The sequence below is a fragment of the Theropithecus gelada genome, chromosome 4, assembly GCF_003255815.1.
Source record: "Theropithecus gelada isolate Dixy chromosome 4, Tgel_1.0, whole genome shotgun sequence".
Lineage (NCBI taxonomy): Eukaryota > Metazoa > Chordata > Mammalia > Primates > Cercopithecidae > Theropithecus > Theropithecus gelada.
In genome coordinates, this window is record NC_037671.1 from 163,508,774 (window position 1) to 163,532,417 (window position 23,644).

The 23,644-nt window shown below is 39.8% G+C and overlaps 1 protein-coding gene across 1 annotated transcript; it reads left to right on the forward strand.

Annotated features, from left to right (window-relative positions):
* Positions 1-1,644: 1,644 nt before the first annotated feature.
* CCDC28A (coiled-coil domain containing 28A) lies at positions 1,645-21,721 on the forward strand. Its single transcript, XM_025382506.1, has 6 exons — positions 1,645-1,869; positions 4,042-4,241; positions 7,386-7,549; positions 12,947-13,101; positions 16,395-16,417; positions 21,154-21,721. Exons 1-6 carry the CDS (start codon positions 1,645-1,647, stop codon positions 21,206-21,208), a joined length of 822 nt encoding a protein of 273 aa, XP_025238291.1. The 3' UTR covers positions 21,209-21,721.
* The last annotated feature ends 1,923 nt before the right edge of the window (positions 21,722-23,644 follow it).

The following is a 23,644-nucleotide window of genomic DNA, read 5'->3' on the forward strand; positions in this document are numbered from 1 at the left end:
AAGATAAAGAAAAACTAGATATTACTTGAACTGATGTAAAGGAGGCAGATGCTTTTCAGCTTGAACCATTGTTGCCAGGCTACAACACAGATCTAATGTAGTCAGATCTTCCCATTAATTCATGGGATGCCACAGATACTTTTTTTTTTTTTTAATTCTTTCAATTTTAGCCATTAGCAACCAATTTGAAAAAAAAAGTAGCATGTGAATCACCAGTTGCAAGCTCTGTTCATACAAATAAGACAATTTGAGATTAATTAAAAGGAGAAACTGGGAAAAGATATTGAGAAGACTGTACAGTAGTGTTTGTAACGGTGAAAAATGGGAATCAACCTAAACATCCATCACTATTGGAATTCCCAAATAATTTGTGGCAAATCTATTTGATAAAGTCTAGCTATATTTATCAATGTGGACAGCTCTCAAAAACACAGAATTTGGTGAAATAATCAAGTTGCAGATCAATACACAAAATATAATAGCATTCATATAAAACTTCAAATACCCCAAACCATTCTACATATTGTTTATAATACATAGTAATAGTTTAAGTATAGAAACCTAGATTGGCAAGATACATATCAAATTCATGATCCTGGTTGCCTCCCTGAGGGTGGTAGTAGAGTGGAACTGAGAATAGGGGACATCTGCTTTATCTGTAATGCTCTGTTTCTTTCATTCATAAATCTGTTCGTTCTGGATAGTGGGTGCGTTAAGTGTTTACTCTGTGCTTTTCTTTTAAAAACATTTCAGAATTTTTTTTTTTTTTTTTTAAATGGCGGGTGGTGGAAGAACATCCTATCCTAGAAGCCAGGAGACTGGGGTTGTCTTTGCTCCGCCTTTTCTGGCATGAATACAATCTCTAGATATGGTTTCCCCATTAGCTAATGCGGGGGTGGTATGTGGTGTTCCTCCAGAGTCCCTTCAATCTAAGGACCTGTGAATCTAAAACCTTCCCACCTCCCACTTCCACACCGGAAAGGCTACCCAGACCAGGCAATGAAACGTGCATTTCTTCCCTCATTTAAGATAGATCTCTTTCTCTCAGCCTGCAAGTCGTTCTCCAGAAGCTTTAAGTATAGTGGAAGTAGAACTGTCTTTGGCGACAGAGAGACACCTGCAACAATTAGCCTTTCTGAGCCTCAAATTCCCCATTTGTAAAACGGAGATTATAACTCGTACCCATAAGACTGTAGAGAGGTTTAGATATAACGTTATGTGAAGGCCCCAACAGAATAGCTATTAATAGTGGTAACAGACTCTCGTTTACGGGCTCAGCATCATGGTCGCTGAACAGAATCACCCTCTTCACGCCGCCTTCCAGCCAAAGTTAGTTTAGCCGCGAGAAGTCCGGGCAACCAATCGGAAACAACCAAGGAACAGTTGCACTGCGACACTCTGGTTCCGCCTTCGGGCGTGCTCGAACAGCATTCTGGGAATTGTAGTTCTTAGTGATCTGACACTCACCAAAGGGCTGAGTAGCTTCCGGGAAAGGTACTGCATTGCCCGTTTCTACTTCCACTGCACCTGCTTATTGCGTCTTGCTCCTGGGTCACAGAGCCTAAAGCGACACGCCCAACCATGGGTCTTCCTTTCCACGCCCGCCGGAGTTACAGCTAAAGGCAGGACACGCGAAACAATGAAATGCCGAGGGCGGAGACAAGAGTGACACTGGGGAAGCAGGAAAAGGCGGGGTTTCCGCTTGGGGCATGGAGGCCGTGCCTCTCACGTCACTTCCGTAAACAAAGGGAGCTGCCGAGGCGCGGGTCCAGTGATGTGAGCGGGGCTGTGTTTGTGGCTGCGGCGGTGGCTTCTGAGGCTGTCGGGTCTTTGCGGGTTGCGGAAGGGGGCCCCAATACCCTTCTTCAGGTATGTAGTGGAAGCAGAGGAACCTCCGCAACCTGCCCCTTTAGGCCTTTCCCACCACTCTGGTCACTGCTGGGTACTGGGCGGTGAAGGGTCATCGCTTCGGCAGATTGGGGAAGGGGAGTGAGGTGATGTCAAGAGGGACCTCCAGGGGTACTGCTTGGAGGCAAGACTTGGCACTTAAAACCACTGTGTGAATAACTATGAGCAGTTTACTTATGCGTTCTCTAAAACATTCGTTGCTGTTGATATACAAGAAGGGTTTCAGTGCTCTTGTGACAGATGCGACTTTTCCAAAAACGAGGAAATCGCGAGTGCTGGCTCCCCAGAATATTGTGGTTTAGACCACCATTGGTTTATTTGCATTGCTTTACTTCCTAGATTTTTTTTTCTCTTGTACCACCAAATGCGTATTAGCATCGTGAAATTTCAGGCCAGCGTGTTTATGCGTATCATAAATTTTTACAGATTCTTGCCTCTTCAGAGAACTAATATCCCATCGTCTCTATTCAGTCATCTTTCAGACTTTCATTTGTGTTGCATGTTGAAACAATACCAGAATTACTATTGTTACCGAAATTATTCTTAAAAGAAAAATTGTTAGCCAAGGTTTAAGTGGATTGACACCCAATGGTATCTGGGATTAGAGACTGGGCACTGGAGCCTTTCCCAGAAAGCCTCTTCTTTGGAAGTATTGTAGCTCCAGTTGTGATTGTCTAGCGTCAGCCAATTTAAGCTGAGTGGTTTAAATTCCAGTGCCAGTGGCACTAAGTCCAGGCAAAAGAAAAAATAATTTCATTGAATTTCTCGAATAATTATTTTAAGCGACAGCAATGGGTTTGAATCTTTTCGAATGGTCATGGCATGCTTAAACACAACATGCAAAAAATGGCCTAATGTTTCTAGAAGGCAATTTACAACCTGATGAGGTAGATAGCCATATAAATTCTTTATCTTACGATACATGAAATAATGAAGTTAAGAAAAATTTAACACTATGCGCAAATAAAATATGGAAAGGTTTTCTTGTTTTTATTGTTTTGTTTTGAGACGGAGTCTCGCTCTGTCGCAGTGGCGCGATCTCGGCTCACTGCAAGCTCCGCCCGCCGGGTTCACGCCATTCTCCTGCCTCAGCCTCCCGAGTGGCTGGGACTACCGGCCTCCGCCACCACGCCCGGCTAATTTTTTTGTGTTTTTAGTAGAGACGGGGTTTCACCGTGTTAGCCAGGATGGTCTCGATCTCTTGACCTTGTCATCCTCCCGCCTTGGCCTCCCAAAGTGTTGGGATTACAGGCATGAGCCACCGCGCCCGGCCGGAAGGGTATTTTTAAATAGATAGATGTTAGAAAATAGGGTGGATTAATACATAAAGTAAGGAGATTGTGTAGAGATAACTAGGAGGCCTTACACATATTCCCCATGGAAGGGCCCTCTGTAACTTCACATGGTTAACTTTTTTTGATACGGGTAAAACCAAATGTATATCATAAAATTCATGTTTGTTTGGAAATGGTTAGAGAAAGTATATTCAAAATAGGCAACAAACAATTTTGATTTTCTAGAACTTTCCTTGATCACCATGCTAGAATCATTATTAGCCCTAGCTAGAAACTGATTTCTGTTTAGTAGTTTGAAGTAAGGCTTCTATTTGATTTTTTAAATGCTGATTAAAATCTCCCTGACAATTATACATCTGTTTGAATCTAATTGGTTCTTCTTGAGCATACATTTTGGAAGAGAGACCTAAAGGCCACCTGAAGCTTGAATCAGGCCGGGAATATTATGTGGATCATTTGTTTATTGTTTATATATTGTTCCCCTTGTAAAATGTAGGCTTCTTGAGGGCAAACATCTTGTTTTGTTCAGTGCCATCTCCCCAGTGCCCACAATAGTGTCTGGCTTGTGGAAGAGAATCAGTAAATATTTGTAGGATGAGGGAATAAAGAAAATGGTAAAAAACAAAACAACAACAACAAAACTGTCTACCAGACAATTTTGCTAGGGGCTTATGGGTACATAGTAGAGTAGATTAAACTTAAGAGACCCATTTTCTAACTTTCTCTTATGCCCTCTGGAATTCTTGATCCTCTTTTGACCTGTGAAATGGGTCTTTGAATTTCTTTCATGTTTGCATATTATAGCATGCATATATAATTGTATTATTTCCTTATTTAGGTCTTAAGAAGCTGGCCGTGGTGCAATAAGGAACTTAAAACAATGGAAGAGCGGAAAGTGAAGAGGAGGAGTCCTAAGTCTTTTAGTGCCCATTGTACTCAGGTTGTCAATGCCAAAAAAAATGCCATTCCAGTGAGTAAAAGCACAGGGTTTTCAAATCCTGCATCACAGTCAACTTCACAGCGACCAAAGTTAAAAAGGTGAATTCTTTTATTTTACATGTTCACAGTAAAATGCCATTGAAGTAAGTCATGACTCAACTTCTTCTTAAAACACTTTTTTAGTTTTGAGGGGCTGTGACTGCAGGTGTGTGCCACCACACCCAGCTTGCAGTTTTTATTTCTAAAAAATAATGATGTCATTGTTTTTGTATAAATAATTTGTGTTTTTTATAAAAATTCAAACACAGGAAAAATTCAAAGAAGAAATTCAAAATGCGAAAATTCTACCACCTAGAAATAATCATTATTAATATTTGGTGAACATCATTTGCATTCAGGATATTTAAAGGAAACAAGTGACAAGTTTAACTATGTTATATGTTACTGTTATATGTATGTGAGTATTTTATAGTATTAGATATTTGGAAGGGAAGATTATAGCTTTAGAGAAAAAAAGTGTTGTGTAATGTCAATCTTCTTTCTAATTATTAAATAAATTTACGCTCACATCCAGTCTCACCCTGGCAAGTTAGCTAAGGAAATGCGTGTTGCATTCTGAAGCCACTGGGTTTACACGTAATAAAAGATGAGAGTACTGCCTTGATGGAGATCTCTCTTTATGGAAACAAAAGGGACATAGCCAAAGACAAGAGAACATTTGAAAGAAGTATTCCAATGAGTACCAAATGATAAACAGGAGTTTTGAGTTTTGAGAATTTCCTTCAAATAAATTATCAGAATGGGGTTTTTGTTGTGGAGGAGTTTAATTAGGGTCAGATTTTGAATAACTTTACAGTTGGTGGAAAAAGAAAACCAAGAGATTTTAAAAGTAATCACTCCTTTTGCTATATTTTTAAAAGCAGTTTATTTGTATCATTGTCATTTTTACTGGTGGTTTTATTTCCATACGCTCTTGTAGATGTCGGCTTCTGAGAGCCGGGACTATCTGGATCATCATTGTGTGCCTGACAGTACTTACAGTGCGCCTTTGCACATAGTATTATTTCACTGTGTGCTTTCTTTATTGTTGAATTATGTTAACATAAAGTGAGAGTGTGAAATAACATTGAAGCAGGAATAAACAGGTTTTTGTTTTATTTTTTGTGTTTGTTTTCTGAGAGGGTTATTAATTGATGATGTGAAACTTTACTTGGAGAAAACTTCTAAATTTGAGAGAAAAAAATACGTTTGTCATGCTGAAACCTTGTGCTCTGTAATAGTTTATCTCAGATTTAAAATGTGAATATGGATCTTTCAGGGATTTTTTTAGAATACAGATTCTGCATCAGTGTGGGATGGGGGGCTTCAGATGAGCATTTCTAAGAAGCTCACAAGTGAAATTGATTCTGTGGGCCATGGGCAGCACTTTGAGTAACAAGGTATTACATAATGTATATAATATATAAAATGCAGCCCTTGCTTTGGGAAGAACTGTTACTGACCTACTGTCCACAATGTATCTATTCTAAACTTCTTTCATATGATAGTCTGTTTCTTTTTTCCCCCTCCCCTACCTTCCCTGGTATACCCTATTTATCTTATCGTTATTGTGGTGAGGACAACTGTGTTGAAGGTGTCTTCATTCAACATTATGTAAAAATTGAGTACTGAATATACTTCCATATCGGGATTTGTTGTGTGCATTGGGTGATAAAGATAAATTACTCTTTCTCCCATTTTGCCTATTTAGCCGCTACTTGTTCTTTAAGTCTTTGCTCACTTACCACTTTTAGGAAGCCTTCTCTGGTTGGCCCCAGGCTGAACGAACTGCTTCTCTCTCTTCCTGTATCACAGTGTGCATAACATCATCACTCAAACATTTGAGAGCCTGGTATATGCCAGACATGTGTAATAAGGACTAATTTAGTCTAGGGGTTCCAGAAAGGCCCTCCTGAGGAAATAGCATTTAAACTGAGACTTGAAGATGTGTGGGAGGTAGTGTGCCAAAGATGGCAGTAAGTGGAAGGATGCTAATGTAGGCAGAGGATTAGCACGTAAGAAGATAAGAGAATGGATTTCTAGGAAACTAAAGAGATTCAGTGTCTAGAGCATAGACAAGGGAGGATAGGGTTTCTTAGGGGTATTAGATTATATTCAGCAGGCAATGCAAAGCTACTAAAGTTTTTTTTTTTTTTTTTGGACGCGGAGTCTCGCTCTGTCACCTAGGCTGAAGTGCAGGGGTACAATCTCAGCTCACTGCAACCTCCACATCCTGGGTTCAAGGGATTCTCCTGCCTCACCCTCCTGAGTAGCTGGGACTACAGGTGTGCGCCATCACACCAGGCTAATTTTTATATTTTTAGTAGAGACAGGGTTTCGCCATGTTGGCCAGGTTGGTCTTGAACTCCTGACCTCAGGTCATCCTCCTGCCTGGGCTGCCCAAACTGTTGGGATTACAGGCATGAGCCACTGTGCCTGGCCTACTGAAGCATTTTTAATTAAGCAAATTATATGATCTGATTTTACTTTTTAGAAATGGACTTGGATGCCCAGTGGGGAGAGAAGGGAGATCAGGGATCACACACAGAGATAGGGAGACTGGTTGGGAAGCGCTTTGGTTAAGAGATGGGATGGCAGCAGGGGAGAAAGAGAACTGGAGAGATTAGATATTTTGTGGGTATAATTGATAGGACTTCACGACTGCATGTAGGAGCCTTGGGAAGTTGGAGGAGTCAAGGATGATAACAAGTTTTTAGTATTCCATTACATGGTGATTATGAATTTAAATATCTTCCGTTCTCCTTAGACTGGGCGTTTGTGGATAACGTCGGCTACAGAGTAGGGACCCCATAACCACTTGTAGAACTACTGAGAGTTCAAGGAACAAATAAAGTTTAGAAGGGAAAGGTGTAATATGTTTTACTGAGAGATGAAATGTAAAACATAGGATAATAGAGACAAGTTTTCTTTTCTGCAGTCCAAAGAATTAGCATATTATATAAATGCTTTAATCAAACTTTTTATATGCCTTTGTAGTTATATTTTATACATTTGTTTGAGGTTTTTCACAGCCTGTTTTTTCTTTTGGCTTCTGGCTTGGAGTTTCTGGTTTTATTTAGTATTGACTATTTGATTTCTGGCTTTTAAGGGAAATTCCATTTACTTCACTAAAAAATTCAGCAGAAGCTTAATCTAGAATAGCCTGAAAAGATAGAATTAAAGTTAATTGCATCGTCTTCACAGAGTGATGAAAGAAAAGACCAAACCTCAGGGCGGAGAGGGAAAAGGCGCTCAGTCAACTCCGATTCAGCACTCCTTCCTCACTGATGTCTCAGATGTTCAGGAGATGGAGAGAGGGCTGCTCAGTCTTTTGAATGATTTCCACTCTGGAAAACTCCAAGCCTTTGGTAAGCAGTAGATGTTTCTCTACTATTTTTTTCTCTAAGATGTTTGCATCCTATTTTCTGTGTGTATTTTACTCTCCTTTTCAAAGTGCCAGTTTCTTTTAAGAAAAAAACAACCCACAGGCATAAAGGCAATCATCCTAGATTTTGTCTTAGAATATAATTTGCCTTCTAAAACTTCTGGGGAAAAGTTTTCTTTTTTTTTTAAAGAGGGAGGGTTAGTTGAAATGTTAAAGTAGGATTGCTATTATGGAATAAGTATTTTGCAGGTTTAACAAATAAGAGGGACATCTTGGTCAGTTAAAATATTTTAGACTTAGTGTCTTCATTTTGAAAGTATCAAGATCATTTTCCCTTACCCTCCTAAGCTTAAACTTGTTTCTTTCCCAGGATTCCTGATTTAAAGTTAGGAATTTTTTTTTTTTTTTTTTGAGACGGAGTCTTGCTCTGTCGCCCAGGCTGGAGTGCAGTGGCCGGATCTCAGCTCACTGCAAGCTCCGCCTCCCGGGTTCACGCCATTCTCCTGCCTCAGCCTCCCGAGCAGCTGGGACTACAGGCGCTCGCCACCTCGCCCGGCTAGTTTTTTTGTATTTTTTAGTAGAGATGGGGTTTCACCGTGTTAGCCAGGATGGTCTCGATCTCCTGACCTCGTGATCCGCCCATCTCGGCCTCCCAAAGTGCTGGGATTACAGGCTTGAGCCACCGTGCCCGGCCTAAAGTTAGGAATTAAAAGAATCCAGTTTTCTTGTTTTTTTCATGAGGATATAAGAATAGTTAACTGATTGTCCCATTAAAAATTCTGAATAGGTATTTTTTGATAGTCACAGAGTTCCCAAAAGATAGATTTTTCATGTGCAGTTTGGAACTTATTTGTAAGCTTTTTCTAATGATAAGATTATATCCCAATTTTTTTTTTTGAGACAGAGTCTGGCTCTATCGCCCAGGTTAGAGTGCCATGGCGCGATCTCAGCTCACTGCAACCTCCGCCTCTCAGGTTCAAGTTATTCTACTGCCTCAGCCTCCCAAGTAGCTGAGACTACGGCCGTGTGCCACCACGGCTGGCTAATTTTTTGTATTTTTCTAGAGATGGGGTTTCACCATGTTAGCCAGGATGATCTCCATCTCCTGACCTCCTGATCTGCCTGCCTCAGCCTCCCAAGGTGCTGGGATTACAGGCATGAACCACCACACCTGGCCTATTTCTCAGTATTTTAAAAGGCAATTTCAATGATATGCATAATCTTTAAAAACTTTTTTTAACTTCCCCCCAGTTTTTTAGAAGATGCATAATCTTATACAAATGCATAAATGTCCACATACGTATTGATTTTTTAAAGTATTCTTTCCCTTCCCCATGTTTTTATTACTCGACTTCCCTATTCCCTCCCTTATCCCTTCTGCTACTTCCATTTCCCCTCATCCCAACCATTTGTTAACACTCCAGGTATATATCTTTTCATATTTTTATTTTCATTATTTAATACAAATGGTATCTTATATAAGATATTCTGTATCTTGCTTTCCTGCACTAAAGAATATCTGATGGAAATCTCTCTAATGCACCTAGGATGGCTCTAGTTCATTCTTTTTTAATGACAACATAATATTCCAAGTTGTGAATATACTCTAGTTTATTCAACCGTGTCCCTATTGAGAGGCATTACTTTGTTTCTTATTTTGAGCCACCAAACACAATGGCGTAGTGAACATCTTTTTACATAGATCTTTAGGCTGGTGCTTCTATTCTTCTGGGATTGATTCTCATGAGTGGGATTGCTGGGTCAAAGTATATATGTAATTTTAACTTTAATAGAAGTATGCAGATTGCTTTGCAAAGAAAAACAATACTGCACTTCTAGGTTCCATAAACAATTTATGAAAGAATGCTTTTCCTTGAATTCCCACCAAGCAGTAGGTATTATTCGTCTTTTAATTTTTGCCTGTCTCTTGGTGTTAAGTGAGATGTCTTTTATTGCAATTGAGTTTGAAGATCCATGTGTGTTTGGTAGATTGTTTGATAGATCCTTTTCAGGACCTTCTGTCAGTTTTCTACTTGGTTATTTATCCTTTTGTTGTCACTTGTAAAGAGCCCTTTATGTTTTAGATACTAACCCTCTGACCTCTATTATGTATTTATTTTTGTTTACCAAATTTGTTGTGTCTGTGCACTTTGTTTATGGTATATTTAACTTTGTGAAAATTTTTACTTTTTGCATTCTCAAACATGTCTGTATCTTTTTTTTCATGGTTTCTGGGTTTCCAGTCTTGGTTATGCTAATATTTGAAAAGAAGACATTAAAAGCACATTATTTATTTCACCAAAATACTTTATTGTACCCCTACCTCCTTGCTTCAGCCCAGTCCAGTAAGGCGGTATCTTCAGAGTATTTTCACTTCCCCTCTCTTCCATTCTTCCCTCCTACCCTTGAGATGTAATCTCTGGACCACTTCCATGTCTTTGCTTTTTCCCAGCACCTTTCCTCCCCTACTCTATGTTGCCTCTGTGTTTTTGGATTGAAGTCCTTTCTTGTCTTTGTCTGTTATCCTACTGATTACTCTTCATAATAAGTGTTGCAGATGAGAATTCCATTGCCAGTCAGATTCTTTCTTAGCAGGTAATTTATATTTTTCTGTCTCGATGATTAAAAGATGTTTTTCTTTTATCTTTAAAGGTTAGGCATTTTCCAGGATATGCTTAGGACTGTGTCTTTTCTCATCAATCTGCCTGGGAATCAGTGAGCCCTTCATATCTGCTGACTCATCTTTCATCTCACGTAACATATTTTCTATTGTTTATTATTTTTCTTCCATCTCTTCCTTTTTAGCCTCTGAAGCTTCTATTGTTCTCATGGTGGGTCACCCTGATCCGTCCTCCGACTCTCATCTTTTCCCGTATGATTTCTACCTCTTTATATTTTTACTGTACATTTACATACATATACACAAACATACATACACACAAACACATATCTTGAGATATTTCTGTTTCTTCCACTTGACCTTCCAGGTTACTAATGTTGAAAATCGTGACTAAAATAGAGGAAATATGACATATTTTACTGTGAAGAAAGGACGATTTTGAGAGAGCCATAACTAGCTTCAACATTAGTTGTCCTTAACATAATATAGTATAGTCCATTTATGAAGATGTTATAAAGCTGGCTAGAGGAAACTAGCATAATTTACATTAATTCATATTTATTCAGGATATGTACTTCAACTTTAGCTGAGGTATATTTTACCTGTATAGTACCTTTAGGAAAAATAGAAAGGTTTTTTTTGAAAAAATTATACTGTCAAGGGATTGCAGAGTCTGTACTTAAACTGAATGAAAAGATAATATGTTATGTGTATAAATTAGTTGCTCTGGGCAGATAATGTCACTTCAGAGGACTCTTGGTCAATACATAATGTAAGACCTATCCTTTAGCAATTAAGTTGTCTTGACAACTGTATAGACAATTAAAAATATTACATAGTGTTGCTCATGCTTCATAACATTTTTCATGCTTCATAAATATTTTTATTAATATTTCTTGAAGAATACATAATTGGTTGGCAAAATGATTCACATTTGAAGTCGTTATTGAACTTTTTTTTTTTTTTGAGATAGAGTCTCTCTCTGTCACCCAGGCTGGAGTGCAGTGGTACAATCACAGCTCACTGCAGCCTCAGCCTCCTTGGGCTCAAGCCATCCTCCCACCTCAGCCTCCCAAGTAGCTGGTGCTACAGGTATACAGCACCACACCCAGCTAATTTTTGTATTTTTTATAGAGATGAGGTTTTGTCATGTTTCATAGACTGGTCTTCAACTCCTGGACTCAAGCAGTTCTCACACCTTGGCCTCTCAGAGTGTATTAAGATTACAGGTGTGAGCCACCGTGCCCAGCCAGAACTCTATTTTTTTTTTTCTTTTTTTTTTTGAGACAGGGTGTCACTCTGTTACTCAGGCTGGAGTGTAGTGGTGTGATCATGGTTCACTGCAGCCTCGACCTCCCCAGGCTTATGTGATCCTCCCACCTCAGCCTCCCAAGTAGCTGGGATTACAGGCACATGCCACCACGCCTGGCTAATTGGCTGATTTTTTGTATTTTTAGTAGAGACGAGGTTTCACCATGTTGCCCAGGGTGATGTCGAACTCCTGGGTTCAAGGGATCCGTTAGCCTTGGCCTCCCAAAGTGCTAGGATTACAGGCATGAGCCACTTGGGCCTAGAACTCTTAATTTCACTCAAATTATTATAAAATGTTGGGTCACTCAGTTAAAATGGTAGTTGTCAAATGACATGATTAGATGGTTCTGTTTTGCTTCTACATATTATGTTACTGTTGAAGAAAACATATTTTCTCTACTTAAGGGATGATTTTCTTTCTCTTTTTTTTTTTTTTTTTTTTGAGACAGGGTCTCACTCTGTTACCTAGGCTTGAGTACAGTGGCTTGAACATAGCTTACTGCAACCTTCACCTGCTGGGCTCAAGCAATCCTCCTGCCTCAGTCTCCTGAGTAGCTGGGACCAGAGGCATGCACCACCATGCCTACCTAATGTGTTTTTCTAAAAATATTTTTGTAGGGGTAGGGTCTTGCCATGTTGCCAGGCTGGTCTTGAACTCCTGGGCTCAAGCAGTCCTACTTCCTCAGCCTCCCAAAGTGTGGGGATTATAGGCATGAGCCACCATACCCAGCCTGATTTTGCTTTTTAAAAAGAAATGTTTCCTATATGCTTTTCTTCCTTTCCTTTCCTTTCCTTTCCTTTCCTTTCCTTTCCTTTCCTTTTTCCTTTCCTTTTTCCTTTCCTTTTTCCTTTCCTTTTTCCTTTCCTTTTTCCTTTCCTTTTTCCTTTCCTTTCCTTTCCTTTCCTTTCCTTTCCTTTCCTTTCTTCCTGACCGAGTCTCGCTCTATTGCCAGGGTGGAGTGCAGGGGCGCGATCTCAGCTCACTGCAACCTCTGCCTCCTGGGTTCAAGCAATTCTCCTGTCTCAGCCTCCCGAATAGCTGGGACTACAGGCATGCGCCACCATGCCCAGCTAACTTTTGTGTTTTTAGTAGACACTAGGTTTCACCATGTTGGCCAGGATGGTGTCGATCTCCTGACCTCATGATCCACCTGCTTCAGCCTCCCAAAGTACTGGGATTACAGGCGTGAGCCTGTAATATTTCACACCTGGCCTGAAATATTTCCTATATGATTTTCTTTAGTACCCAAGGTCATTTCTTAGGTTGGTCATTGTTTTCCTGGTCAGAAATTTGATTTGTTATTAAACACAGAAAATGTTAATAATTATCTAATTTACAGAAGAAAGAAAACCTGTTTCTTTTAGAGCACCTAGAGTTTAAGTGTTTTTACTCAATGCTGTTCGTTTGAACTGTCCTAATCATTATTAATGTTCTGGAATGTTCCCAAGGAAATGAATGTTCCATTGAACAGATGGAACATGTTCGGGGAATGCAGGAGAAATTAGCTCGCTTGAATTTGGAGCTCTATGGGGAATTAGAGGAACTTCCTGAGGATAAGAGAAAAACAGCCAGTGACTCCAATCTGGATAGGCTTCTCTCAGATGTAAGTGTAATTCTTTTTCTTTGTTCTTTAAAATAAAATTTTATTGCAAAAAAATTTACCTTTTGAACTATTTTAATTTATACAATCACACGGTTTTTAGCATATTCACAGTGTTGTGCAGATCGCTGTTAAATTGCGGGACATGTTCACCATCCCAAAAAGAAACCCTGTACCTCTCAATTCTCTCCTCTTCTCATCCCCTAGCAACCCCTACTCTACTTTCTGCCTTTATGGATTTGCCTATTGTGGACATTTCATATCACTGGAATTATACAGTATGTGGCCTAAGTGGATTATTTTACTTAATGTTCAAGTTTCATCCATGTTGTAAAAACTTTCCTCTTTTTTTTTCAAGAAATATATTCCAAGGAAGTTATCATATTTACATCTAAGCATGTATTCTCAGAATACAGATGCTGGCAAATCTGAAAGCAAAATATTTGCTTCTGTACAGAAATAATAAAATCTTAAGATACAGAAGATAGTAGTCAAAAAGACCTTTCCTGATGTGATTAATACATTTTGTGTTATTTACTCAGGTGGTGGTTACTTGTTTTTAAATACAGAGCTACATTTGGTATTTCTGCTAATTTAGTACCTTACCATATGTATTACTTTGCTAGGGCTGCCAAAACAAAGTACCACAGACTGGGTGGCTTTAACAACAGACATTTATTTTCTCACAATTCCGGAGGCTAAAGTTGGAGCCCAGGGTGGCAGGGTTGCATTTTTTCTGAGGCCTCTCAGTTTGTAGTAGCCGTCATGTTCACATGGCTTCTTCCTCTATGCCAAGTGCCCAACTTTGCTCTTCCTGCCAGTCACATTGGATGAGTGCCTACCCTAATAACCTCATTGTGACTTAATTACCTCTTTAAAACCCCTGTCTTCAAATCTACTCACATTCTGAGATACTGGGGGTGAGGACTGAAACATGAATTTTGGAGGGTACACAGTTTAGCACATAACACGAGGTATGATTATTACACTGAGAAATGTTAATTAAATTTGCCTCTTTAAATCCTTTTTGGAACAAAAATAAATAAAAATTGAATTTAACACGTTAGTTTTAGATTCCCTATTAACCGTTGACAAAAAGGGTTAATTTCTACTGTTTTTCTCTCTTTTGAATAAGTAAATGTGAGGGAACTTGTATGCCAATACTTTCACTATTTCGAGTCTATAATCTTTTTATTTCATGTCTGTCATATTCAGTCTTGCAAGTATTTCCATTTGCAGTTCATGGTTTGTTTGTTTTTTGAGACAGTGTCTCACTTTGTCACCCAGGCTAGAGTGTAGTGACGCCATCTCAGCTCACTGCAGCCTCAACTTCCTGAACTTGAGCCATCCTCCTGCCTCAGCACCCCCAAGTAGCTGGGACTATAGGCATGCACCACCACGCCTGGCTAATTTTTGTGTTTTTAGGAGAGGTGGGGTTTCACCATGTTGTACAGGCTGGTCTTGAACTCCTGGATTCAAGTGATCTGCTCACTCTGGCCTCCCCAAGTGCTGGGATTACAAGTGTGAGCCACGGTGCCCAGCCTTACCAGTTCATGTTTTACATTTTTTTCCTCTTAACAGATAATAAGTATAATTTGCTATGCATTTAGCAGAATAACAGTGGTATAGTGAAAAGAACACTGAATTTGAAACCAGAAAGCCTTCGTTTAGTTCAGTGTTTGCATTTGGGTTATAAATGAACAACATTGAGCCATTTAGTTAACATTTTTATAATTCAGATTTTTCCTTCTGTAAGATAAAAATGCTGTGGTCTGAATGTTTATGTCCTCCCCAGAAAGCATATGTTGAAATCTTAACTTAGAAAGTGATGGTAGGAGGAGATGGGGCCTTTGGTAGGTGATTCGGGCAAGAATGTGATTAATGTCCTTATAAAAGAGGCCCAAGAGAAACCTGCTGCCTCTTCTACCAAGTGAGGACACGGGGAGAAAGCCCTCCTGTTGCATGAGCCAGGAAGTGGTTCATGCCCTCCCAAGACAGCAGATCTGCTGACTTCTTAATTTTGAACTTTCCTACCTGTAGAACTATGAGAGGTAAATTTCTATTGTTTATAAGCCACCAGTTTATGGTGTTTGTTATAGCAACCCAAACAGACTAAGACAAGGGGTGATTAATTCTACCTCATATAGAAAATTGAGTGACATGAAATCTTTTTGTAATCTATGATGGTTTTAAATATTTTGATCAGGCCGGGCGCGGTGGCTCAAGCCTGTAATCCCAGCACTTTGGGAGGCCGAGATGGGCGGATCATGAGGTCAGGAGATCGAGACCATCCTGGCTAACACAGTGAAACCCCGTCTCTACTAAAAATACAAAAAATTAGCCGGGTGTGGTGGCGGCGCCTGTAGTCCCAGCTACTCGGGAGGCTGAGGCAGGAGAATGGCGGGAACCCGGGAGGCGGAGCTTGCAGTGAGCCGAGATCGCGCCACTGCACTCCAGCCTGGGCGACAGAGCGAGACTCCGCCTCAAAAAAAAAAAAAAAAAATATTTTGATCATTAAAATGGCAATTTTTTTCTTTTAAAAACTGTTATTAGAGATGATTATGATGATGCCTGGTTTTAGGAATACTTATAAAACTCCAGTTTTTATAATCTGGTTTCATTCTGTACTCATATTCTTTTTATTTTTTTGTAGAGACAGGGTCTTGTTATGTTGCTCAGGCTGGTCTTAAATTCCTGGGCTCAAGCAGTCCTCTCCCCTCAGCCTTCCAAAGTGCTGGGATTACAGGCAAGAGCATGCCTGGCCTCTCTCCTTATATTCTTGTTTCATAAACATGTTAATGCTACTTTATAATTATTTTTGCAAAAAGGAATTTTTTAGCCTGAAAATTTTTTGAAAGTTTTTTTCTTTAGTACTTTGCTTTTTCATTTACAGAAAGCTTTTTTTTTTTTTTCCGACACAGTGTCTCATTCTGTCACCCAGGCTGGAGTGCAGTGGCACTAACAGAGCTCACTGCAGCCTTAAACTCCTGGGCCCAAACAATCCTCCCACCTCAGCCTCCTAAGTAGCTGGGCCTCAGGTGTGCATCACCACACCTATCTAATTTTTTTATTGTTTGTAGAGATGAGGTCTTCCCATGTTGCCCAGGCTAGTCTGGAGCTCCTGGGCTCAAGCAATTCTCCCGTCTTGGCCTCCCAAAGTGCCAGGATTATAAGCATGAGTCACCATGACCAGCACAAGAAAGCTTAAATGAAAAATAATTTATTTAAAAACAAATAGTTAACATTTATATTGATCTTATAAAAATTAAAAATAATTTTTTTTATTTGTTTTGCAGTTAGAAGAATTGAATTCTTCCATGTATCCTTTGCCTACTAGCAACAGTGAAAAGTTTACAACTTACAATTTCTGATGAATAGTCTCAATCAAGTTTTTGAAAGATGTGTTATTTAGATATGGTGAAAAGACACATAGTATTATTCCCTAGGGCCATCACTCTTCCTCTTTGGTCTTCTTTTCTTTTCTTTCTCTTTTTTGTTTCTTTTTCAGAGACAGGGTCTCACTCAGTGGCCCAGGCTGGAGTGCAGTGCCATGATCACGGCTCACCACAGTCTCACCCTCCCAGGCTCAAGCGATCTTCCCACTTGAACCTCCCAAAGTGCTGGGATTACAGTCCTAAGGCACCATTCCCTACCCGCTTTGGGTTCCAAATGGAATTTTCTTGTTGTTTTTTACACTGAAATTTTGCTTCTGGTTTGTTCTGCTTTGCTTTGTACTGTTTTTGAATTTTTAAGACAAATTGTTGTTTTTTATCATGAGAACTAAGGATTAGGTTAGTTGCTATGTAAATTATTTTGAAGCTTAGATTCTGAGGCTAACCAGCAGTGAGATATTCAGACATATATACTATACTTAATTTAATATCATCACATAGGATATTTTAGGTGCATAAAATTGAAAACTAGACATTATTAAAATGCAGGCTTCAAGGGATGCTTACATAGCTTGTGAAATGACATTTCTTAATTAAATGTACTTAGTGTTTTATAGGATTAACTTAAAGGAGAGCACCAGGACACATGTAGAATATTCAGGTTTTGACATCTAAATTGAGAGCAATTATTTTAAGAACTTTTCAAAATGTACTTTTGAACATAACAGGCACAATGGTAAGGTACAAAAGAACAATGAGAAATGATCCTGCCTATAAAATAATTTGAGAGGTAAGACATTCCCTTTGAACTAGTTATTGACATAGAAAGGATACTGGTTGTAGAGATTTAATTTTTGAAGTTTGGTTCTACATTTTGATCATGTAACCTTGGGCAAATTGTTTAGCATCTCAGAGTGTTCTCTGTAATACAGGGTAATTGCTACATGTGATGATGCATATGTGAAAATTTCCAAAATATATGTATAAAAATTACTATTATTGCTATAAGATTATATTCATACTGTTATTAACTGCTGAATTGTGCAGTAACAACAATTAAGAAATTGGGGCCAGGCATGGTGGCTCATGTCTGTAACCGTTATTAACTGCTGAATTGTGCAGTAACAACAATTAAGAAATTGGGGCCAGGCACAGTGGCTCATGCCTGTAATCCCAGCACTGTGGGAAGCTGAGGTGGGTGGATCACTTGAGGTCAGGAGTTCAAGACCAGCCTGGCCAACATCTTGAACCCCTGTCTCTGCTAAAAATACAAAAATTATCCAGGTGTGGTGGAGGGTGCCTGTAATCCCAGCTACTTGGGAGGCTGAAGCAGAAGAATTGCTTGAACCTGGGAGGTGGAGGTTGCAGTGAGTAGGGATTATGCCATTGCACTCCAGCCTGGGCAAAAGAAATCGGGAAGTATATAGAAGTCCTGTAATGGGGCCGGGCGCGGTGGCTCAAGCCTGTAATCCCAGCACTTTGGGAGGCCGAGACGGGCGGATCACGAGGTCAGGAGATCGAGACCATCCTGGCTAACATGGTGAAACCCCGTCTCTATTAAGAAATACAAAAAACTAGCCGGGCGAGGTGGCGGGCGTCTGTAGTCCCAGCTACTCGGGAGGCTGAGGCTGGAGAATGGCGTGAACCCGGGAGGCGGAGCTTGCAGTGAGCTGAGATCCGGCCACTGCACTCCAGCCTGGGCGACAGAGCGAGACTCCGTCTCAAAAAAAAAAAAAAAAAAAAAAAAAAAAGAAGTCCTGTAATGGCAATGAATAGCTAATCTTCATGAATACTTACTATTTTCCCAGTACTGTATAAAGGGTATGTGCATTATCTTATTTGGCCCTACTTGGAAGTAGGTAGTGTTATGCCCTCCATTTTGCAGATGAAGAAAATAAGGTGCTACATAAACTGTGGGGAGAGATTAATGTAAGATTATTGTCAAGAAAGAGTTAAAGAAGGGGGTAAGATTTGAGTTAATCAAGGGGCTTTTCCTGCAAGAAGTTCTTTTTACTATATTCCTTCAATGCTTTATATTCTTTCTCTGCCATGACACTTAAGTATTTCCTATCCTTTTGTGTGGTTTTTTCGTTTGTCTGTTTGTTTTGAGACGGGTCTTGCCCAGTTGCCCAGGCTGAAACAGTAGCATAATCTCTGCTCACTGCAACCTCCACCTCCCAGGTTCAAGCAATTCTCCTGCCTCAACCTTTTGAGCAGCTAGGATTACAGGTGCCTGCCACCATGCCCAGCTAATTTTTGTATTTTTAGTACAGATGGGGTTTCACCATGTTGGCCAGGCTGGTCTTGAACTCCCGACTCAGGTGATCTGCCCGCCTCGGCCTCCCAAAGTGTTGGGATTACAGGCGTGAGCCACCACGCCCAGCCCTTTTTTGTGAGTTTTTGTTAAACATTTAGAATTTTTTGTTTTGTTTTGTTTTACCACTTTCTGTGACTCAACCTGTGGTGGAATTTAGCCACCACAAACGTGGCAGCATAATACCCTATATAATACAACAGTGTAGGCTTTGGAATGCTTGGTAGGCAGCCATGTGACCTTGAACAAAATCTGGCAACCATAGTTTCCTCACCTGTAATAGGTGTTCTCTCAGTACTTAAACTTTCCCCTCATAATTTCCCTCTCTGTCATGACTGCCTCTGTTAATTCAGTCTCCAAGAATATTTTAAAATGCCTTCGAGGACCATGGCAGACATTGCTAATCAGACATGGCATTCTCTGCCACTGAGCCTGGATCTGGATATGAAGTCTGTTTGCCATCTCTTTATTACAGTTGTCAGGGATCATCAGTATCATCAGTTCTGCTTTTATTCTTCCTTCACTCTCTACATGATAATCCAGGACCTCATCGTCTGAGTCCATACTTTTTCAATTTTCTGTTCCAGGTCTAGAGTTGCACTGTTCAATATAGTAGCCACTAAGCCATTTCAAAGACTTAATAGCCTTAAAAGAACATAAAATATCTCAATTTTTATAATGATTACATGTTGAAATAGTTCTTAAAATATTATATATATATTTTTGAGACAGGGCCTTGCTTTGTCGCCAGGCTGGAGTGCAGTGACATGATATGGCTCACTGCAGCCTCGACTCCCTGGGCTCAGTTGATCTCCCACCTCAGCCTCCTGAGTAGCTGGGACTACAGGTGTATGTTATGCCCAGCTGTTTTTTTGGTTTTGTTTGTTTGTTTGTTTTTTAAGAGATGGGTTCTTGCTATGTTGCCCAGATTGGTTTCAAACTCCTGGGCTCAAGTAGTCTTCCCACCTCAGCCTCCCAAAGTGCTGGGATTCCAGGTGTGATTCCAGTATTTCTATTGGACAGTGTTGCTCTAAACTTTAGGCATTGCTACAAAATTAATATTCTTGAAACATCACTTTCTTCCTGCCATTTCTATTTTTTACTAATTTATTTAAACCATGTCAACTATTTTAAAGGTTCTTAATAATTTGGTCACAACCTGTACATGCTGTTGTATTTTTCGTTCTTTTTCATTCCCCTCAGGCTGGTTTTCTGGATGCCCAAGAAACACATCATGTTCATTCTCATCATAATGCCTTTGTTCAGGTTGTACCTCCTACCTAAATTTACTCTCACCTCCTTGTTCTCCTTATCACATTACATTCAAGCTGACCACTTCCATAAAGGATTTCATTTGTACCTTAACCTAGCATTCTGCCCTATATTATTATCTGTTGATTTTTTTACATGTGTTAAATCTCAGCCTTCCAACTGGACGAGAATATCTTTGATGGCAATGCTTATGTCTGTACATTTTTGCAACGTCTGCCGTACATGTATTGCAAGCATTTAGTTGCCTTCAGAGTATTCATATCATTCAATTGGGTCTTGAAAAATAAGTAACAGGTGGATAAATACAGGTCAGTGAGAAAAATGAAAGACAGTGATCGTAAGAAAGGATGAGTAATCCATGCAAGATTCCTGTCCTATTTCCAGTCTTCTTGAGGAACAATTAAGAGAATTATAGAAAAGATTTTAGAGCCGTAATGATTTTATTTTTGGACTTTTAAACAGAATTGTTTTCCCAAAGATGATAAAGTGGTGTCTTCTCAAAAGGTTTTTTTAATCTAGTGTCTTGTCATATTTGTCTCTAATCAGCTCCTTACTATGAAAATGATTATTGACACATTAAAAATAATTCTGAGCCAGGTGTGGCCCACACCTGTAATCCCAGCACTTTGGGAGGCCGAGGCAGGAAAGTTGCTTGAGGCCAGGAGTTCAAGACCAGCCTGGGCAACATAGCAAGACTCCTCCCCCATCTCTAACAAAGAATAATTAGCCAGGTGTGTTGGCATGTGCCTTTGGGAGGCTGAGGTGGGAAGGTTGCTTGAGCCCAGGAGTTTGAGGCTGCAGTGAAGTATGATCGTACTACTGCATTCCAGCCAGAGCAACAAAGTGAGTCCTTATCTCTAAAATTTAAAAAAAAAAGTCTTCACATTCTGTCTATAATTTACTACGTTTAAAAGTTGTCTTACCCCATCTGAGTGTCTCAGTAGCAACACAAGAGCTTTTCCTTTGAGCATATCTCTGTTTTAAACACCTCTTTCTCTTTGCTCCTGAATGTAATTTTCAGAAATGTAAAAGAAGTACCCCTTATAGAATGAAAATCTTCTTAACTGATGAATTCAGACAAAAACTCCATTTGGCAGATGCACAAGATGTTCCAAATACTTCTGCTAGCTAAAATGAATGCAGTTTGCTCTCTGTGGTTTGAAGAGAAGCAGCAGTCTTTACTTTTCCAGCCAAATCCAGTAGCAGAATCATCTTCCACAACAAGAAATTAAAGTAATTAAAGTGCAAGTGCAATGATCGTTTTCACATTCTGCTTTTAGTAAATGTGACTCGCCGTAATTCGCCATAACTGGAGGCCTAGGCCTTGTTGAAGGCTTAATCAGGAAATGTGATGCAGAGATTGTGCTGCTATGCTTCATATTGTTGCCTTATGGGATTATACTTGAAATGCATTGTGCTAATGTTCTTGACGGGGTTGAGGGATTTCTCTTTCCCAAGCTCACCAAACTTATTCCAGTGTTGATCGCAAGCTGATGATGCACAGGCGTCTTGTGGCAGCCCAGCTTCAGTTTACGTTAGACAATCTGTATACACGTTGGTGTGTTTTCCAATGGCCAGTGATAAGAAATTAAATAAGTATTTGTGAGATTTGCTATTTTTTAATAAAGTAGTTGTTTTAAATTAATCTCTGTTGTCTGTTTTGAAGAAACCCATGTAGTCTTCAATCTGGGCGATACAAGGGTTCAATCCTTACAAGTAAACTGTTTATAAAATTTGAGGTTTTAGAACTTCCTTGCAAATTCTGTACCTTGTGTACATTTAAATACTGGTGTGATGAAAGAATGTGAGCTTTAAAGTTACTTAGACCTTAATTTGAATCCCCGTTATGCCCCCGCTTAGCTTTGTGTTCATGCACGTTTACTCAGGTTGGGTTTTTTTTTTTTTTGTAATCTAGAAAATGAGGTCAGTAACCAAGTTGGTAGTGGTTATATGGGGAGTAAGTGAAAAAGGATGTATAGGATGCTTAGCACAGGCCGGGCGCGGTGGCTCACGCCTGTAATACCAACACTTTGGGAGGCTGTGGCAGGTGGATCACTTGAGGTCAGGGGTTCAAGACCCAGCCTGGCCAACATGGTGAAACCCCACCTCTACTAAAAACACATACACACAAATTAGCTGGACGTGGTGGTGGGCTCCTGTAATCCCAGCTACCAGGGAGCCTGAGACACAAGACTTGCTTGAACCCAGGAGGCAGAGGTTGCAGTGAGTCGAAATTGCGCTACTGCACTCTAGCCTGGGCGACAGAGCAACACTCTGTCTCAAAAAAAAAAAAAGAGAGAGAGAGAGATGTCTATCACAATAGCTGACACCAGCAATGCTCAGTAAACATTCATTTCATCACCTTTTAAAAACAGCTTTATTGAAACAATAATTCATGTCATAAAATATACCCCTTTAAAGTGTACAATTCAGTGATTGTTAGTAGATTCATAGAGTTATATACCTATCACTGTGATCTATCTAATTCTAGAACATTTTCATCACCCTAAAAAGAATCCCATTAACAGTCACTCCTTGTCCCCCAAGCCCCTCAGCCTTTGGCAGCCACTAACCTCCTTTCCAGCTCTCTGGATTTTCTATTCTAGACATTTTGTATAAATGGAATCATACAATACGTGGCCTTTTGTGACTGGTTTCATTTACTTAGCATGATGTTTTCAAGGATTTAAGCTTCATCCATGTGATTGCATATACTTCATTTCTTTTTTTGGTTGAATCATACTCCATGGTATGGATAGAACACATTTTGCTTATTTATAGCTCGGTTACCTTTGTGTTGCAGAAGATGCTCATGCTTCTGTCTCCTTGTTTCCAGGCCACAGAAATAAGCACCTAATTGGGGGAGGGGAGGAGAGGATTTATTGAATATTTTTCAAATTTTGATTTTAATAATTTTTGGCTTTCTGAATTCAAAGTATTTTGATCAGTTTATTTAATTGGTCTTTTTAATACCCCTTTTAAAAATTACAGCGTCACGGAGGAAACTTCATTTGGGTTGTGAGAATAGGGATTTAAGGGGAAAAAGTAGTACTCTAGGGTCTAACAGGGCGAAAGGATACTTTGTCATGTGAAATTTTTCTTGGATTGGTCCTGAGATAGAGTAAAGCAAAAAGCTGATTCCTGTGGGTTGTGACAGAGCAGTGGATTGACCTTGTTTATTCACTTGGTTCATTTGCCCTTTGTGTCACAGGGCCCCAGATGGGTCCCAGGTAGTGAAATATTAGCTTATCTAATTTGTATCCTTTCACACTCCTTAAACACATATCCAAGGCAACAGGAAAAAATGCGGTGCCTGTATTAGAATAAAATTTAGGGCCTGGTTTGGTGACAGGCACCAGTACTTTCAGCTACTCTGGCGGCTGAGGCAGGAGGATTGCTTGAGCCTAGGAGTTCTAGGCTATAGTGCATGATGATGATTTTACTGGCATACAGATGAAAAAGAAAAATGTATTTGAAATAAAAATAAAAATATAGCGCACAATGATGTTGCTATGCTGCCTAGGCTATAGTGCACTCCAGCCTAGGCAGCATAGCAAGATGCCATCTC

Excerpts from the sequence above, each read along its gene's own strand:
- CCDC28A (XM_025382506.1), top strand. The coding sequence starts at position 1,645 with ATGCCGAGGGCGGAGACAAGAGTGACACTGGGGAAGCAGGAAAAGGCG. Across the intron at positions 4,242-7,385 it reads CAGCGACCAAAGTTAAAAAG|AGTGATGAAAGAAAAGACCA; the intron begins GTGAATTCTTTT and ends TCGTCTTCACAG. Across the intron at positions 13,102-16,394 it reads TGGATAGGCTTCTCTCAGAT|TTAGAAGAATTGAATTCTTC; the intron begins GTAAGTGTAATT and ends TTTGTTTTGCAG.